The sequence below is a fragment of the Colobus angolensis genome, unplaced genomic scaffold (genome assembly GCF_000951035.1).
Source record: "Colobus angolensis palliatus isolate OR3802 unplaced genomic scaffold, Cang.pa_1.0 Scaffold217, whole genome shotgun sequence".
Taxonomy (NCBI): Eukaryota; Metazoa; Chordata; class Mammalia; order Primates; family Cercopithecidae; genus Colobus; species Colobus angolensis.
In genome coordinates, this window is record NW_012115344.1 from 605,416 (window position 1) to 626,625 (window position 21,210).

A 21,210-nucleotide genomic window follows, 5' to 3' on the forward strand; every position below is an offset into this window, starting at 1 on the left:
ATCGCTTGAACCCGGGAGACGGAGGTTGCAGTGAGCAGAGATCACGCCACTGCACTCCAGCCTGGGTGACAGAGAGAGACTACATCTCAAAAAAAAAAAAAAAAAAAAAAAAAACAAAAAAATAATTGCCTTATATATTTTCTTTACCTACATCTCAAACCTTATTAATGTTGTAATTTTTGCTTCAAATATCAAACAAACTCAAGAGAAGCAAAAGTATACTGTATTTAACCATATTTTTGCTTACCATGTATCTTAGTCCATTCAGATTGCTGTAACAAAATATCATAAATTGGATATTTTATAACCAAATCTGTTTCTCACAGCTACAGAGGCTGAGGCTTAGATCAAGACACTGGCAGACTCAGTGTCTTGGTGAGGGTCTGCTTTCTGGTTCACAAATGGTTCCTTCTAACTCTGTCTTCACAAGGTGGAATCCCACCTCCCAAAGGCCTCACCTCCTAATACCATCACATTTGTGACTAGGTTCCAACATACAAACTTTGGGGCACCACAAATAATACCACAGTACCGTGTTCTTTCTTTCCTCTTGATATTTCAAGATTCTTTCTTTTATTGTGTCCTTTTGTTTAAAGAACTTCCTTTAGCTATTCTCTTAGGTTGTATTTGCTCCTGACAAATTTTCTCATTTTTCCTTCATCTGACAAATGTCTGGATTTCCCCTTCATTCCTGAAAGATATTTTTGCTGAGTATAGGATTCTAGGTTGACAGTTCCTTTTCCTTCAGCACTTGAAATATGTGCCACTTCTTTCTGGCCTCTGTGGTTTCTGATGTGAAATCTGCTGTCACTTAAATTGCTTTTCCCCTTATAGGTAAGGCGTCATTTCTCTTTTGCTGTTTTCAAGCCGTTGTCTTTAGTTTTCAAAAGTCTGACAATGATGTGTCTTGGTGTGGCTTTCTTTGGGTTTATCAGTTTGGGGTTAATTCAACTGGAATCTATAGGCTTCTATCTTTTGCCAAATTTGGGGAGTTTTCAACCTTTAATTTTCTCAGTACCTTTTCAGCTCTGCCTTCTTTCTCCCTTTCTTCTAGGACACTAATCACCTAAATATTAGATCTTGTGCTATAGTCCCACCAGTCTCTGAGGCTATGTCCTTTTTCATTTGAGCTTATTTTCTATGTTCAAATTGGATAACATCTATTTTTCTATTTTCTAGCTCACCAATTATTTCCTCTATCTGTCCATTCTGCTGTTTATTCCACTTATTGATAGTTTTTATTTTTGAATTGTAAAATTTCTATTTTGTTCTTTATACTTTAACAGCTTTGCTCAGACTTTTTATTGCTTTGCAGAGATTCTTTTATTTTAAGCTTATTTGTAGTTGCTCATTGAAACATTTATATTATGACCCATTGAAACATTTATATGACCATAAACATTCTATAGGTTCTCAAACTGACAAGTAATTTTCAACTGAAACTTCGTAATATGGGGTATTATCTTATGAGAGTCTGGATCTTCTTCTTTTTTTTTTTTTTTTGAGACGGAGTCTCGCTCTGTCGCCCGGGCTGGAGTGCAGTGGCCTGACCTCAGCTCACTGCAAGCTCCGCCTCCCAGGTTCACGCCATTCTCCTGCCTCAGCCTCCCGGGTAGCTGGGACTACAGGCGCCCACCACCTCGCCCGGCTGGTTTTTTGTATTTTTAGTAGAGACGGGGTTTCACCGTGTTAGCCAGGATGGTCTCGATCTCCTGACCTCGTGATCCACCCGTCTCGGCCTCCCAAAGTGCTGCGATTACAGGCTTGAGCCACCGCGCCCGGCCGGATCTTCTTTACATATTTTGTTTTTATTGTATTCCTCTGACTCCACTTCAGCAGAGAAGGGGGAATATCATCTCATTGTTCCTAAGTGGGAGTGGACGTCCGGGTTTTTTCCCTTGGCCTCTGAAGACACTCAAGGGGAAGGGTCCCATTGGATACATACAGAAGCTCCCTTATGGAAACATCAAACCTCCACTTATATCTCCCTGCGTAGGAGGAGACGAGATGCTTCATTACTGTTCTCCATTTAACTTCACTGACACCATAAGGAAATGACTTTGTTACCTCTGGGTGGTGATTAAAGTCCTGACTATACGTTAGGCTACCTCTGATACTACCCCAGCAGGGAGAATGAGCACCCTTTCACTGCCAGGTGGAGGTAAAAGTCCACATGATCCCCACTGACATTGTGAAGGAAGCCTTTCTTACTACCCAGCATAAATGAAAGTCTAAGCTATCTAGTTAACCTTCTCTGTTACCATCCCAGGAGGGAGCTTAGAGCATCTCATTATAGCATAGAGGGGGTGGTAGTCTAGGCTGTCTACTTAGCCTTTGCTAGTGTGGGTCAGGGTGGGGCAACAATTTTTCCTGTGGTGTTTGCAGTAGAGTGGCTACTGTTTTTCTGTCCTTCTAGGCTATCCCTTTCCTGATCATTTGGCTAGATAAGGCAGGCTTTTCTTGGGGTTTTTCTGTCTATACTTATTGGTGTTTTTGTGTTACCTACTCCTCCAGCATCTAATCTGGGATATATATGGAGCAAAAAAAGAATACGTAGGCCAGGCACGGTGGCTCACACTGGTAATCCCAGCACTTTGGGAGGCTGAGGTGGGTGCATCACAAGGTCAGGAGTTCAAGACCAGCCTGGCCAAAATGGTGAAAACTCCATCTCTACTAAAAATACAAAAAAATTAGCTGGGTGTGGTGGCAGGCACCTGTAATCCCAGCTACTCAAAAAGCTGAGGCAGAGAATTGCTTGAAGCCAAGAGGCAGAGGTTGCAGTGAGCCGAGACTGTGTCACTGCATTCCAGCCTGGGCAACACAGCAAGACTCCGTCCAAAAAAAAAAAAAACCTAAGCAACTAACTGCTGTGTTGTTCTTTGAATCCTGAGGTCCCTACCTAGTTGGTCTACCTTTTTTCTTTCCACCTTTCAGAGTCTTCCTTTGTTTGTTTTCTTTATTTTATATATTAATGTTTGGGGTTTTCAGTTGTACTCATTGGGAGAAACAGGGAAAAGTACATCTGTCCTATCTTCCTGAAAGTGGAAGTCCTCATGGAATTTTAGATCACCCACCTCATTCTCGCTGCCAAGCTTTTGCCATCCCCTCTCTTCTCTAACCATAGACATCATGCTAACTCTTAAGAAAACTCTCAATTTTAACCTTAATTCTAACTATTATGAAGGTTTCTCCAACTACTCTGCTCACAATGAGACTTCATCTTTCTAACCTTTCTTTGGACATCTGTAGTCTGTTTTGGTATTTAAATATAGTTGGTCTTCTGTGAGATCCTGGGTAAATCTGAGTCTCAATTTTCTTATTTTTGAAATGAGGATGACACTGGTCTCTTAACTATTTCATGAGATTTTAAAATAAGCATTAAATTTAAAAATGGGAATGAAAAACTGTAAGATGTTTCTTAAATGTGAGGCATTACTATATCACAAAAGTTCTGTGTAAGGTTTATCTGCCCTTTATGAATTATAAATTCTTTGGGGAAGAAGATATCTCAGATTCTCTCATTGTACTTCTCTACAAGAACTAACCCAAATGGCAGAATTAAACTCTTTGTTCTTAGAGATATACTCTAGATGTTCATATTGAACTACCAGAACTAATATAAGCAACAACTCCCATTCCACTATTACTTGTCAAGCAAACACATAAACAACTAATCTACGCCCTATTACAACATTCATGTGTATGTCAATAGACACAGGTATTATTCAAATAGTCTCTGAAATGCTGGGGAATCTTTGAAGATAATGTAGAATGGGTATGTTTTGAAGACGTCTACATCAGAAAAAAGGAAAGGGATTCATTTCATTAAAATGTTTTTAAAAATATGTTTACATGTATTTTGCAAGTCATTTTACATGTAAATAAAATACTCCCCACTTGGGAAACTTATAATCCTAACTGGAAAGACAAAATAGCTACATGAACGTATGAGTTCATTTCGTCCATTCTCCTTGAGAACAATCTTTTTTATTTTTAAAGCTTTACAAAACACGCAAATGAAACATCTCTTCATTTAATTATTAATTACCTCTTCATTTTCTATTCTTGAAGGAAATAAAAGCAAGAAGTTTCCATTTTCTGAAAAAAGTGTTTTAGTAATTGCAGAGCAATCAATCCATACTTTAGCTTTTATAAAAAAGACAACAGTATTGTCTTTGCTCAGAGATAAACGGCTTAGTATTCCAAAAACAGACTGGTTGGTTAAAAATAAAATAAGATGATACCGAAGACAATGAGAAGATCTGTATGCTAAATGAATAAAACCTGCCATTTCTGTGTGATGATGCTATCTGTAATATTTTCTAATTGACTACTGTTACTAGCCAAGCATATGTGGATTACAACTTGAGTTTTCTATGTAGTTTCCACTCAGTGAAAAATGGGCTTATCAGCCAATTCCCTATTCTGATCCTCTTTGGGACTAATAAACTGGCATTCTGATTTACAGGTAATCTCTTTGTGTATTGAATAATGTGATCCTCTCCTCTAGATATAAATCATCTCCCGGCATGTTGGTAAGTATTAAGTTTCTAGTTTTGCAAAGCAGAGCACTAAACTCTGAAATGTACCACACGAAAGTATAACCAGCTTTGTAAAACCCCAGAGTGTCCAGCTGGCTTCCTTAGGTGACATCTATGCTGCTAACCTATTCAAAACACTACAGAGGCTGTAGAAATATGCTACATACATTTAGTGTTATTCCAAGATGCTAACATGACTTCAATACAGAAGTTGAAGAAATAGTTTAATGTTCTTAGCATTAATGAAGAATTAACACTGAAATCACTTAGCAGATCACAAACATATGAATAATCCACTGCCAAAATATTTTAAATGTTTTTAAAACTCAAAAAATTTTAAATTAAATTTGTGAAACTCATAAATCTAAACTCACTTTTAGCTTTTGGGGGAATATATGATAATAAATTAGCTATTTAAAGATTTCAGTTACATTTTCTGGTAACTCTGTGACTGCATACATTAGGCTCAAGCTATAAAACAAATTAAACAAATATTTGTTCTACTTGACAATTCCATCACAAATTTCCCAACTTTCTGTACTATTGAATTATAAATTAACCTAAGTGCTATTATCTGTGTTATTTTTAAAAATGAAAGCTTTACTTTTGTTTAATGAAGGTGTGTATTTGGAGGAAAGAAAATAATGGCACTATTTTCTGGACACATTCTTCAGGTAATGAACTGATGGAAATGTAATTTGCAAGTTAGTGTTTTCAAGTAACGCTTTTTCTGTACTTTCAACATGCCACTTTTACTTTAAGGAAACAAACTGAGACGTCTCTCCCTGTCACAGTGGTATTTTACTGTTACCAGCACCACTTTGGCAGTGGCTTTTATTGGAATATATTATTAATTCCCAAATGTATTTTCCTTGGCAACTTCCTTCAAGAAACAAAACTGTTTTGGAAACAATCTTATCAGTATTTTCATGAAGGACCAATTGATTCTTCTATCTTTTTGGAAGATGTTTAAAATGAGTATCTACTTCCAGTGATTCTAAGACCCCACTATTGTACTGTAAACATTATATACTGGCTTTACGGATGCCAAATTCACAAGAATGAACAATCACAAATTTAGGCATTTAACTATGAATTAGAAATTAATTATTATAAATAAATTGTATTTAACAAAATATAAAATGACAAAATCACTTCTCTGACATTTATTAAATTGGCAAAAAATTTAAAGAATATTGGGATAGAAAACAAAAAATAAATAGTAGGCAAGAGGAATGATATTTTTAAAAAGAAAAAATGACATTAGCTAAAACTACATATATAAAATGAAAAAACTGGGCAAAATTTAATAGAAATAAAAGAACTCTGGGGAGATTTTTCTTAAATATCCAAGTTCCAGTCTATTGTACCTTAAAAACTCACAAAAACTATATTTTGCTTTTAGTTCATTTAGAACCAGACGGCAACATGCTAGAAGCTCATGCATAATCATCACCCTACTTGTTCCTGGTAAACAAGAAAGCATGCATACGTGCCTAGAAAAGTTACTTAAGACGGTATCAGAACTGGAATGTTGCTTTTGTGAAGGCAAACTGCATTCGTTTGACTTCAGGTATGACCAGTTAATACTGAAGTTTTAAAGGATTTTCCAGACCTTTGCTTGTGCTGGTCTCTAAATGCACCAGTCCAAAAGCAGAATTTAATATTCTGAAACACTATAAAGTGAATTTTAAAGAGAGCTTAGTAAAATTGCTTTAAAAGGTTTACTTTACTTTTAAAAGCATCTGTTGCTCCAGGTGCATGGTTTTTGTCTGGATGAAACTTCAAAGCAAGCTTTCTATAAGCTTTTTTCAAATCTTCATCACCAGCATCTTTCGTAACTCCAAGTACTTCATAGTAATTTTTACATTTGTTTATGCTGTGAACAAGAGAGTGTGTTATAATGTAAATTTCAAGGAAGACGGTCATGTAATATCTCTAATTTTTAAATTTATTAGGATAGTATAAAGAACTATCTGTGGACTCTTTCTCAAAATCTAATGATGGCTTATCCCTTTAAGGATTAGTTTGCTTCATTCTCTTTTTCGACCATAGACCATTCCTCCAACCTCTTCCCCAGTCTAAGAAGAGTAAACCATGAAAATGTCCTTAGTGTAAGGGATCACAACTACAGAGAAGTAAAGCAAAGCCCATAATAATCGTGGATGAAAGTCAGAGCATATATTGTAACTAAAATGAGACAATACAAACAATTTTTTAGTACTCGTAAGTGGATAAATTCCAAAACTCTTCAAAACCATGTCACAGCTAAGAATGAACATGCATTACATTCCAAAAATTTTGTTCTTGCATAATGTAGATCTAACCAACTATCAAAGCAATAGCTTGGTACATGCAAAACAACTGCAGTATTCTATGGTTTAAATGTCAAATTAAGTTAGCCTATTTATTTATTTATTTATTTATTCATTTTTGGTATAGATGGGGTCTTGCTATGTTGGGGCTGAGGCTAGTCTCGAACTTCTGGCCTCAAATGATCCTTCCATCTCAGGCTTCCAAAGTGCTGGGATTACAGGCATTAACCACTGCACCCAGCCAGCCCTGTTATGCCAAAGATAATTTATCTGTGTCACTCTCTGAAAAAGATAACATCTCATGATAAAATATAACATGGTACTCAAAAAATGTTATCCCTGCTTTTCATTGTGATAGGCACATTTTTAAAGATTATATACATACAGTTTGTACATTAAATATTTAACAGATTTAAGCCTGGAATATTTAAAGTACATTAGGATTAGAAAAGAAATACTCTGAATGGAACAGAGAACATTAAGTACAAATGGATGCCAACCTTCTTCCACAATCTAGTAATTTACTTTCACAAAAGCCATAGTACATTTTCAAAATTTTTGGAGAGTACTTTGCAACTTTAGATGTGTTCCATGTGTGGGTGGCTTGATAACAGAGGTAGACAGAGGTAAGTGACCGGCAAAATGATCTGGGGTATAAGTGGACACTGGCAGCAAAAGAACTGCAAAGACTGATTCAAAGTTTTCAAAGAAAAGAGACAAGATTGATTTTTTTTTTTTTTTTTTTACTATTAAACCTATTAGGTATCACAGTGCTGGGCACACAACAGGGTCTCAGTAAATATTTTCGAAGTAAATGAGCCTTAGCTTTCTTTATATAATGAAGGCATCTATCATTTGTTATATGAAATTGGGGGTTAAAAGGGCAAGTAATATAAAATTATACAAATTTACAGAAATTAAAATTGGATTTTTCTACTTTAGAGACTTAACAAACATTAACATATGTCAACTTTATTTCAAAAACATGACATTTCCTTTATTTAGTCAATTATATTTATTGAATACCCACTGTGTCCAGTGTTCTAGGTATTTGACATGTATCTGTAAACAAAAAAAGAGAATGATCCCTACCTGTGTAGAGACTCATTCTCCTAGAAATGTTTAGAAACTATGTGATAGAAATAAAGGAAATGGGGGGCATTTATAAAACACCTACTGTGTGTTAGGTACAGGTCCACCATCCCATATCAATGTTCTAATATCCATAAAGCTCCGAAAAATCAAAGTCATTCTATAACTAATTTTACTGCATAAAAAAGTGAACTGGACTTAGATTTTGCCTCTAGGCAAAAATCTGACCTGAAAAGATGTGAAGCTACTACAGAATCTTCATTTATCCCATTTAAGTGTGAATACCTGTATGTTTTGCTGAGACATGTTACTATTTGTTATGGACTGCTGCCCTAGACTCTAATAGACTGTCATTCCTTGGTATCCACAGGGGATTAGTTCCAAGATCCTCCCTCTTTGAATACCAAAATCTATGGATGCTCAAATTCCTGATATAAAAGAGTATAGTACTTACATATAACCTTTATGCATCTTCCCATGTACTTTAAATCATCTCTAGGTTATAAATAATACCTAAGACGATGTAAATGCTATGTAAACAGCTGTTACACTTTATTGGTTGTTTAATTTGTATTATTTTTCATTGTTGTATTGTTATTTTTCACCAAATACTTTCAATTCACAGCTGGTTGAATCCACAGATGCAGAACCCATAGATGTGGAGAGCCGACTATATTAGTACCTCTCTAAAATATGAAGAATTCTGAATTCCAAATTGCATTTGGTCACAAAGATTTCACATAAAGAATTATAGAATTTTATTATACTGATTATTTTACACAAATTATCTCATTTGCTCCTCATTTAGTAGACATTATTGCTATTTAACCAATGAGGAAACCAGTCTTTGAGTGGTTAATTGCCTAAATTCACATAACCAAGTAACAGATGAGAATGAGGACTTATTTCTTCAACAAATATTTACTAACAACAAATATTTACTTTCTGTTAGGCACAATTTCAGATGTTACAGTGGTGAATAAAACAATCACAAATTTACAATTGGGAGAAGGACAAGCAATAAACATATATAAGTAAAATACAATGTACATCATATGGTAATAAATATCTGGAGAAAAATAAAGTAGCTAATAGAAACAGAAAGGAAGGGCAGGCCTCCTATTTCAAATAAGTAATAAAGGAAGGCCTCACAAGTAAGAATTCAAATCTGTTCATCCGACTTGAAAATCCTGCTGTCTCAGAACTGGAATACAGAAAAAAAGGATACCCATCAGATTTCAAAGCGACCTATCATCTTCCTGTTTCTTTCTTACAATCAGTATTGAAGCCAACTCTCTTACCTCCTAGATCTTTGCAGCTGTTTTTGGTGCTAAGCACACCTTCTCTGCTTCTCCTCTTGGTTAGCTAGTTTCTACAACTTCTCCGGACTCTGGCTTAGCTCTTCCTTTTCCTAAGAATTCAGATTTCTCAGGACTAGGTTTGCTGCCCCTCTTCTATCCTCCCCACATCCTCTGAACTTAGCCTTATCCCAACAATTACCACAGTGTACTACATTTGCCTCTTTACTTGTCTGACAACTCTTCTAGATTACAGATTCTTTGAAGGCAGGGATTATATTTTGTTCACCATATATGTTGGATGGATGGACAGATGACTTTCAATTTGAGAGCAGAAATGATGGGGATCTAAAAAGTCACATTCAGATCAAATGTGATGAATGCTGTCATGAAAATGTAGTTGGTAATAAAAATCATTTGGAATAGAAGAGAAGCAGTTAACAGAAGTGAAATAGACTGTGAGACAAGGTATACAGCTATGAATATGGCAGACACTACCTGAATGCAAAAAATAAAAGGTAAATTAAACACTGAACAATCCTAAATCCATTACTACTTGGTTTGAGTGTGTAGGATGTTGAATTATGTTCCAGATTAAGTCTCTAAATTGTCTTGTTTATAATTATTGAGCACAAAAGCCTGGTCAACTTAAAAAGGCACCACAGGAGAAGGTTGCTGGATAGTGTAGACAAAGTAGGTGAAAAACTGCAGTGCTCTAGATAGGGTCATAAAGTTAAGAATTGCCACAGACGAGAAAAAAAAAAAAACGGCTAGACAGGAAAAACAGTTATTTCATCAACTCTCAGCTGTATCCAGCTGTACCATATCTTCTCTGCACTATATTTTTCATTATATATTAGAGGAGAAATTATTGAGAAGCCAGCAGTTATAAAGTCATCATCACCAATGGACAGCCTGAAGGCTATGTATTTGAAGTAATGCTCCAAATATACCCATTCTCCTAATTTTTCACACCTGAATGAGAAATTAGCATTCAGGTATCTATTTTCATTCATATTGTTGTTCATCATGCTCCTTTTCATCAGCTACATCTGTTTGTTACACTTTTTACAATCTGCTGCTTTCTAAAAGAGTAAAACCTTCTCCTGCCTCACTGAAGAATTAAAATAAATTTAAAAAGAGTAACCCATTACCTATATTGGAAGGAAATAATGTACAAAAAGGCCAAAAGGATCTGTGTGGAGCTCAACAATGGGAAAACTCTGCCTGGTCCAGACTTTATGTCTTCTCTTATGTACATGGAAGCATAGTTGGTGGGAGAGGAAGGTCATTTTTCGATTCTCTTTTTTTCATGTGTGCAATATAGCTAATTATTTAAATATACTCCAAACTTAACTAGTGTTTAAGGAAACATTTATTTATTCCTGAGACAAGGAATTACTTATTTTATAAGTTTAGCAAAATGGTTTCTTTTCTTCTCAAAGAACTGAAGCTTAAATCAAATCTTAAATTCAAATCCCCATAATTAAATTGACTTAACAGCTGTACAGTGTTTCTAATTGATAAATACAATGATACTCCCATTAATAATTTCACACTGATCTTGTAAAGTTTTTAAATGATATATTAAAGTTTTTCAATGGTATATTAAAAATTTCAAGTAAGATCCATGACAACTTTGTCTCCATTATTTTTCAATATGCTTCCATTAAAAAAAAAAAATCGCCAAGTTTAACAGAATATTAGTTTACAAAGTTACACACTTTTTCTTCAGTCTTACTGTAGGCTAGCTCTTACTTATGCAATGGATGCAGTATTATTGCAAGACTTCTCCCCATTGAGCCAAATTGTCACTGAGCAACTTGTTTGCATAACCATGCTAACCAACAAGATAACATGGCTTTCTTCAGAAAAATCCCCTGTGTATAGGTAAAAGAAAAAACAAAAACATACATCATGTAAGTGTTTGCTGGTGATCTGTACCCTCACTAAAGCAACACTTATGAAGGCTAATATAAGCGAAAAGGTATATTCAGCTAAGAAACTCATATAAAGTACAGACTGAAGTATTTTGAAAACGTAGGGATTCTCTTAGAGACTGTTCCAATCATATTTAGTCCCCAAAAGAAAAAAAATTATATTTAATTAAAAAGGTATAGTAAGATTACTGACCAGAGGACCAATCTCTAATACACGTATACTACTAAGCTATTTCTTCCACTCCTAAAGAATTCATGGTCTCAAATGTGGCTGGGCCTCAAAGCTAAATCAGTCATACTCCATTCCCTTTGCTTTTATCCTCTGCAAATATTCCATACTTTTACCACTCTCTTACGCTTTCAACCTCATCTCTTTTCTTCTTACTCTCAGGAGACTTCATCTCCAATTTGACAGAGAAAACAGAAAAATTCCCTCCACCTTTTATGTCTCCACCTGTCCACCTCTGGCCACACACAGAGTGTATCTACACTCACCATCATCTTTCATTCTTCCATTCTCAAGGTGTTTCTTTGCCTAGAGCCAGTTCCTCTGGGCTTTGGAGAACCACACACACAAACACCCACATACATACAAAACCAACCCCATCCCACATATATATATAATCAATACCAGAACAAAGAGGCATCAATGCTCTTCCTTCCTTATTTCTACCACACCTTGGACTACTCTTCTTTTTCTTTCAAGGCTAGGGTAGAGGAAATGAAGAAACAGACTTTTTAAAAACACCAGATTTAGGAGATTCTTCTTTTCCAAAACTTTCAACCATAGTTTTTTGGTAAACTTTCAAATATATAGGTGATTCTATATTCTTAAAAAAAAAATCATATATAATACATTTAACTTTCTTTGAACCCTTGAGAATATGTTCTCCCAACATAAAGTAAATCCTATAAGCAAATACAATTTGTTTTAGGATGTGTTTTCCAGGAACATGTTTCAAGCACACTGCTTACTAACAAAAGTTTTTTACGAAATAAATTCAAAAGTAAGTTTCTCACTTATTCATTTCTTTCACTTATTCAGCTACCTCTGATACAGTACTATAGGTATAAAAGTGGTTAGTAGCATTATTTATATTCTCAAAGTGCTTCACTACCATTCATACTCATCAAATACTCTATAATGGCTTTACCATGATTAAGGAATACTTTTTTGTTCATTTGTTTGTTTGTTTCAGAAGGTGGCTTGCTCTGTCGCCCAGGCTGGAGTGCAGTGGTGCGATCTTGGCTCACTGCAACCTCTGCCTCTTGGGTTCAAGTGATTCTTCAGTCTCAGCCTCCTGAGTAGCTGGGACTACAGGTGCCTATCACCATGCCCGGCTACTTTTTCTATTTTTGGTAGAAATGAGGTTTTGCCATGTTGGCCAGGCTGGTCTTGAACTCCTGATCTCAGGTGATCTACCCGCCTTGGCCTCCCAAAGTACTAAGATTACAGGCGTGAGCCACCACACCCAGTCAGAGAATCCTTTTTTGTCATTGTAATCACTCTCAAATAAAATGTTAAAACCAAGCTTTCGCATTTAAATATATAGGGACAAATGCAAAGTATAAATATATGGGTATTTGATTTTAAAATTAAGATATGGTAAACCACTTTCCTTAATAAATAAAACCTATATCTCAAAATATACTTCAGTTACAAATTATGGTAAATAAAAAGTTGAGAATGGGGTAAAAAGGTGAAAAAAGAAATAAAAGAGAGACAAGAAAGGACAAATGAGAAAGAGATTTAACCTAACTAATTTTAACTACTCTTCACTTGAGTCAGTTCACTATATTATTATTCACTCTCCATGAGAATTCTTGAATTAATCTCTGTTCAAAATTCTTAATCTTTAGTTTCCCTAGCAAAGTAATATCAGTACAACATCAATACAGCTTCCTTAAGCTTTAGCAGGAAACAAAACAGTCTTTTTTCTAGTGTTTCCAAAAGTTTCATCTCATTTGCAGAAAACCTTTTACTTATAAAATTTAAAAAAGCCAGATACCCAAAACCCAGTTTATAACTTTTCAACTCTAACATTTCTGCTTGAAGTAAAAGTGTATCATGAGGTAAAACTAAAAACAGAGACAGAATAATCAGAGTTAAAAATATACAAAAAGACATTATAGTGTCTGCATATATATAAAGATAGCCTTAAAAAATAATATAAATAGAAAAAAATCCTTCACTAATATAAGTAGGAAATTGAAAATGTTGCTATTACACTCAATATTCCTCTCATGAAATTCTCCCCTTTTCATCTACGTAAAATAAAACAATTCTTCATCCTCTTTTAATATTGCTACGCAAACAATATTGTGTCAAAAAGCTGCAATAATTTTTCTTAAAAAAATTATTTGGAAAAAGCTTTGTAACTTGAGGTTACTTTAAAAAATAGAATATTCTATAGAGTTGGTACTTTACAGACTAGTTTTATAAAGAATATGAAGCATAAGACAAACCCAGAGTTCAATTCTTTGATGTCTAATCTTCTAATGTTGTATTTCACTTTTTTCAGGTGTTATAACATCAAAAAGTACAATACCAGTTATGATTGAGATGTAAACCATATTTATTCCTACCTGAGAACTCCATCTACTTGGTCTTTGGTATAGCCTTTTCCACCTTCACCACTACCAGATGTGCTGTCCTTTGTGCCATTAGGCTTGTTTTGATCACCACTACCTGATGGTTTTCGGCAATGAGGGCTATTTCCAGCCGTGCTTCCATTTTTCATAATTATTTCCAATAGTGCTGTAGAAAGATAAAGTATACTGTGCCTGTTTACATCAAGGTACATACACAAGATCCTGAGAAGAAAGTTTTAAAGCAGACAAATTATGAACTGTGTTCTCCAAAAAGATTCACCATAGGATCTTTTTAATTAGCATACATTCCCTTATGTACTTAACTGTTTACAGAATACTAATCACCACCCAGAAGTAGAATGTTAAGTTAAAGCCAGTAACTGGAGATTATAATCATTCAATTATTTATGACATAATTTTATTCGTCATATCATGTGACACTGCAGATTACCAAAGAAAATGAGGTAAGTCCTTAAAGCAGTCAATGAGATCATCTACACAGTAACAGAAATTTACCCTTCCTATTTAATTCTCAACAGCAACAATGGGAGCTAAGACACTGGAATATTATCATTCAAGTGCTCAGAAAAAATAAACTGCTAACTTGAGTTATGCACTAATTTTCCGAAAGTGCACAAGATAAAAACATTTTCCAACAAATAGAAAATTTATCACTAAAAGATTTTCACTAGAGGATACTGTAATATATACATTTCAGGCAAAAGGAAAACATTTACAGATAGGCTGAGATGCAAAAAGGAATGGTACGCAAATAGTGTGGTAAATACGAGAGTAAATGTGAACAATGAGTGTAAAAAAATAATAGTCTTATCAAGGATTTGCTTTTTAATAATCTGGGGAGGAGAAGCATAAAAGGAGGGGTAGAAAGAATGTATATGAAATAAGGTTGGCCATATATATTCATAATGGTTCAAGACAGGTGAGTGATAGGGATTGATTATACTATTTTTTTCTCCTTTTGTGTGTGCTTGAAACTTTCCATAATAAAAGTTAAAACTAAACATAAAAAATTTTATCAAACTAATGGAAAAAAAGGGAAATCCATCATCATTGTGGATTTTAACACATTTCAATCAGTATCTGACATAAGGTAAATTTTAAGAAATCACTGAAGATACAGATGAGTTAGACATCAAATTCATAAGCTTTTTCTAAGGGATATAGCATTATACCTAACTGGTGAATATTCCTTTCTCACAGGCCCACATTATTGCTAGACCATAGAGTGGTCCTCTTCAAATCTCAAAGAATTAGTACCATATACATATACCACAATCTATGAGCACAATACAGTCATGTGAGAAATCAATTACAAAAAATGTAACTAAAAAAAAAATCACAAATGGGTTGGGTGTGGTGGCTCACACCTGTAATCCCAGCACTTTGGGAGGCTGAGGCAGGTGGATCACGAGGTCAGGAGATCGAGACCATCCTGGCTAACACGGTGAAACCCTGCCGCCACTAAAAATACAAAAAATTAGCCAGGCGTGGTGGCGGGCGCCTGTAGTCTCAGCTACTTGGGAGGCTGAGGCAGGAGAATGGCATGAACCCGGGAGGCGGAGCTTGCAGTGAGCTGAGATCTGGCCACTGCACTCCAGCCAGGGCGACAGAGCAAGACTTCTGTCTCAAAAAAAAAAAAAAAAAAGATTTCTTACATTTCAATAATAAAAAGATCAAAAATACAAGTTAAAAAAACGGGTGAAGGATCTGAACAGACATTTCTCCAAAACAAACAAACAAATGGTCAATAAGCACAAAAAAAAGTTGCTCAACATCATTAGTTATTAGGGAAATAAAAATCAAAACCACAAAGACATGTATCACTTCACACCCACAAGGATGGCTATAATCCAAAAGATGAACAATGGCAAATGTTGAGAAGGATGAGGAGAAATTGGAACCCTAATAAGTTTCTGGTGAGAATGTAAAATGGTGCTGCTGCTTTGAAAAACCATCTAGTAGTTGTTTAAAAAATTAAACACAGTTACCATTTGACTCAACAATCCCATTCCTAAGTACATATCCAAGAGAAATGAAAACATACTATACAAAAACTGACTCACAAATGTTCACTGCAACATTATTCATAATGGCAAAAAGAAACAACCAAATGTCTATCAACTGATGAATGGATAATGATATATCCAGACAATGAAATATTTTCAAAAATAAAAAGAAACAGAGTACTGATATGTGCCACGACATGAATGGACCTTGAAAACACCATGCTAAGTGAAAGACTCCAGTCACAAAAGATAGTATACTATATGGTTCCATTTATATGAAATGTACAGAACAGGCAAACTTACAGGGACAGAAAGTAAATGAATCGTTGACAAAGCTGGGGGTTCAGGGGAGGGTGGAACTGGGAATAAATGAGGAGTGACTGCTAAAGAGTAATGAGGTGTCTTTTTGAAGTGAAGAAATATTCTAAAATTGATTTCCATAATTGTTGTGCAACTCTGCTAAAATACTAAAAAACCACTGAATGGTATAATTGAAATGAACGAAGTGTATGGCATGTGAATTATGTCTCAATAAAGCTATTTTTATATATAGTTATATATAAATATTTATAAAACATAAATATATGTATATATATTTATACATAATGTTATGTTACATATACGTACCATTCAACTAGGTACCAATCTACAGTCATTAACGAGAAATATAACATAAATTGTCTTTTTTTTTTTTTTTTAAGACTGAGGCAGGCTGGAGTGCAGTGGTGTAATCTCGGCTCACTGGAACCTCCATCTCCAGGATTCAAGTGATTCTCCTGTCTCACCCTCTCACCCTCCTGAGTAACTGGGACTACAGGTACCCACCACCACATCCAGCTAATTTTTGTAATTTTTTTTTTTTAGTAGAGATGGGGTTTCACCGTGTTTGCCAGGATGGTCTCGATCTCCTGACCTCGTGATCCGCCCGTCTCGGCCTCCCAAAGTGCTGGGATTACAGGCTTGAGCCACCGCGCCCGGCCGATGTCTGGCCAATTTTTAAACTACAGTCTGTATTTAGTCTGCAATCACATGGAAACCAGCATGGTCTAAGGGAAGTAGTAGTTCACAACATTTAAACATAAAAACTTTTGTGGGAATTCTGGAAAAAAGGCTGATAGCAGCTTAAATTTTAAATCTCTCCAAATTCCCTCATAAAATCAGAGAAAATCTCATGCACAAAATCCCAAAATATAAGAAGGTGGGGACAAGCCACCAACTGCTACAAGATTGTAGGTAGTGGAGTATAATAAAGGGGAATTTGCCAGCCCACAGAACATAAAAAAAATAAAAATAAAAATAACCAACAGATACTCTCTATATAGCACAACAGTCAAAACTGGGAAAAGTATGTAAAAAGGAATGAGTTTTGCCTACTACAATATACAATAGTACACAAGTGCAAGGGTCCACAATAAAACTTTAAGGGCATGGAAGACTCTAGTCACTACATGCCTTTAAAAATAATCAACCAAAGCTCTCTTCCAGAACAAAGTCATACCAAGAAGAAACTGCTGGGAACAGGACCCAAACTGAAGAGGAGAGGGAAAACAAGAAAAAAAACAAAAAGAGAAACTCCAGATAAAAGTAGGGAAGGATAAAGGAATGAGAAGATCTCATTTAGCAAGGTGACATTTTTAAACATTACACAAAAACAGAAGGATCACTAGATATTTAGAAAGTCTAACAGCACATAAAAATGAATAAAAGAAAATGACAGAAGTCAAATCTGATACAAAATTATAAAAAAAAGGATGAATAGAAATTAAACCTCTGAAGATAATAAACACACCACAAACACTTGCTAACAAAACAGATGAACACTGCACTACTTCAAAACAAGCTGAAAAAACTAAAAAATAATGCATGATATAAAAGAACAATATATATCAAAATTACAACAACATCAGAAATTATTGGCCAGATGCAGTGGATCATACCTGTAATCCCAGCACTTTGGGAGGCTGAGGCGGGTAGATCACCTGAGGTCAGGAATTCAAGACTAGCCTGCCTGGTCAACATGGTGAAATCCTGTCTCTATAAAAACACAAAAATTAGCTGGGCATGATGGCCGGTGCCTGTAATCCCAGCTACTCAGGAGGCTGAGGTGGGAGAATTGCTTGAACCCAGAGGTGGAGGTTGCAGTGAGCTGAGATTGCGCCACTGCACTCCAGCCTGGGCAACACAGCAAGACTCTGTCTCAAAAAAAAGAAGAAATTATCTATCAAAAACTTACATGATAAAACTCAATAAAAATAAGACATTTTTAAAAAGCCAATTAAAAAAAGACTAATCTAGAAGAAACAAAGACTCATAAATACAACAGATAATGCTTTAAGAGAAAGAAAATACACCAGAGGGAAATTTAAAAAATCTTTTTAAAAGTGAAAAAGACAAAAAAATTTCAAGAGAAAACAGCAAATATTAACAATAAAGATCCAACATACGTAAAATATGAGTACTGAAGAAAAACAAAAGATAGAATAAACTTTTCTGATACAAGAACAAAAAATCTGAAACTATTAAATGAAAGGGCAAATCACAGACCTAATATTGACCAAGAATAACCAACACCAAGACATATTCTAATAAAATTAACTAAACATCTAGGCAAAAAGAGAAAATGACTTATAAATCATCAGACTTTGTTCATCAGTAGTACTTGCATAAAACAATGGAGTAACACAGATACACATGGAAAGAAAATGTAAGGCAAAGACTTTGTATCCACCAAACCGACTTCAAGCAGTAAGGTCACAGATGAACTGTTTTCAACATTGTAGAATTAATGGAACTTAGTTCCCACAGGCCCTTCTGGGAATCCACTATAAAACAGGTGTTAGGAATCCAAAATAATTAGATATATGCTGACATAAGGACTGGTAGTAGTAAGCATTAAATGTATAGTTATTTATACAACTAAGACTAAATGATGGTTAAGAGAGAGCATACAGCATGTAATAGCAGTATTTTCTAACACTGTAGATACGGTTTGAGTATTTTCTAAATGGTGGGCTTTCCCTGTCTTTCCCTCCTCTAATAGAAAAATTAGGCTTCTTCCTCTCCCTTCTCTTCCTTTTGGCATCTGGGGTTGGCAACGCCTGTGAACCCTGAACCAAGGAAGATTACTGGGACTCAAGAGACAGTCATGGCCAGGTGCGGTGGCTCGCGCCTATAATCCCAGAACTTTGGGAGGCAGAGGCAGAGGGATCACTTGAGGTCAGGAGTTTGCGACAAGCCTGGCCAACATGGTGAAACCCCGTCTCTACTAAAAATACAAAAAGTAGCAGGTGTGGTGGCACGCGCCTGAATTCCCAGCTACCTGGGAGGCTGAGACAGGAGAATTGCTTGAACCCCAGAGGCAGAGGTTGCAGTAAGCCAAGATTGTGCCACTGCACTCCAACCTGGATGACGGAGACTGTATCAAAAAATAAAATAAATTAAAAAATAGAGACAGTCACAACCAAAATCATGGCTGAGCTCAGGAGGGCCTGGACCTATGCGCTTTTATATGCTAAAATACATACAAAATTTTACATAAAAGGGAAAATGAGCAAATAAGTGGGAGCCACATTTCTCATTCTGTAACAGAGAACAGAATCACAAATATGGAAATGGCTAGAATGAACCCTGTGGCATTCTAGGGTTCATTGGAAGTGTGTGAATACACTATATATGTGTGCGTGCATCACAGATACTAAAATTAACACTGACTAAATTACTATAGATATGTGTAGACCACACATATAACACACATATGTACATAAATATACATACATGCATTCACACATATATTTATTTCCTGACTGTCCACTGATAGGGCTAGAAGCAATGACACCTCTGTAAGCTATGAGTTCATTTAGTATCTATATCTAGTTTCTAAATAGCATTGTCCAATAAAAGGAATCAGGACTTCTTGGAGAACTAGCTGATTCCTAGGGCAGAGAAAGTAAAATGTGAACCTGAAATTGTTTCGTGTTAGGAAATTGAAAAATTCAAAGAACAATGAGGAGATGTCCAAAAGACACAGGAGCTAGCCTGAAGGGGCTCCCACTAACTAAATCTGAACACCAAAATAAATGATGACAATGACAGATTAAATAGGAAACCATGAATCCATAACAGATAACTGAGGCTGAATGCTAACTAATAAATGTAGAAGGAATTATGGAATTAGAAAACCACATTTGGCAACCATCAGAAATTTATTCAGGAAAGAATAATCAATGGATGCTACAAAGAGATAGTGAAAGTTTGTTGAGTAACAGGACTTATACAGTTTCAAAGTATTTCCCTACAAAATATGTATTAAATACAAGGAAGAAAAGAGTAACACTGCCGGGCGCAGTGGCTCACGCCTGGAATCCCAGAACTTTGGGAGGCCGAGGCGGGTGGATCACGAGGTCAGGAGATTGAGATCATCCTGGCTAACACGGTGAAACCCCATCTCAACTAAAAAATACAAAAAATTAGCCAGGTGTGGTGGTGGACACCTGTAGTCCCAGTTACTCGGGAGGCTGAGGCAGGAGAATGGCATGAACCCAAGAGGCGGAGCTTGCAGTGAGTAGAGATCGTGCCATGCACTCCAGCCTGGGTGACAGAGGGAGACTCCATCTCAAAGAATATCATAGTGGGGAAAAACAGCAATCACTAACTTAACAAAGTGATCAAAGTAACCTCACCAGTAAGGACCAAATCAACATTATGTGTCTCCTGATATGTTACAGTAAGAATACACATCAGCTGGGCACGGTAGCTCACACCTGTAATCCCAGCACTTTGGGAGGCCAAGGTGGGCTGATTACTTGAGCTCAGGAGTTCCAGATCTGCCTGGACAACATGGCAAAACCTTGGCTCTACAAAAAATACAAAAATTAGCCAGGCATGGTGGCATATGCCTGTACTACCAGCTACTCAGGAGGCTAAGGTAGAAGAATCACTTGAGCGCAGGAGACATAGGTTGCAGTGAGCCATGATCATGCCACTACACTCCAGTCTGGGTGACAAAGTAAGACTCATTTCAAAAAAAAAATAATAAAGGAACACACATCAGTTCCATGGTATTACACGAAAAGCAAATCTGATGAACTATCAGTCAAACCCAAATTAAGGGCTGGGCATGGTGGCTCATGTCTGCAATCCCAGCACTTTGAGAGGCCAAGGTGGGAGGATCACTTGAGCCCAGGAGTTCGAAACCAGTCTGGAGAACACAGTGAAACCCTATCTCTATTTATTTAAAAAAAAAAAAAAAAGAAGTTGAAGGAAATTCTATAAACTCACTGGCCTAGGCCAGGCACAGTGGCTCACGCCTATAATCCCAGTACTTTACTTTAGGGGGCTGAGGCAGGCGAATCACTTGAGGTCAGGAGTTTGAGACCAGCCTGGCAAACATGGCGAAACCCCGTCTC

General features: G+C 36.0%; 1 protein-coding gene across 2 annotated transcripts in view; it reads right to left on the reverse strand.

The window, feature by feature from the left end:
• Positions 1-21,210, reverse strand: part of DNAJB14 (DnaJ (Hsp40) homolog, subfamily B, member 14) — a 50,436-nt gene that overhangs the window by 20,326 nt on the left and 8,900 nt on the right. Inside the window, exons 2-3 of one of the 2 annotated variants that reach the window (XM_011943196.1) lie at positions 13,773-13,944; positions 6,275-6,420 (exon numbers count right to left, since the gene is read on the reverse strand). In XM_011943196.1, coding sequence (XP_011798586.1) covers positions 6,275-6,420; positions 13,773-13,944 — 318 coding nt within the window. The remainder of the gene's footprint in view (positions 1-6,274; positions 6,421-13,772; positions 13,945-21,210) is intronic. The other variant, XM_011943197.1, reaches the window with a different exon arrangement.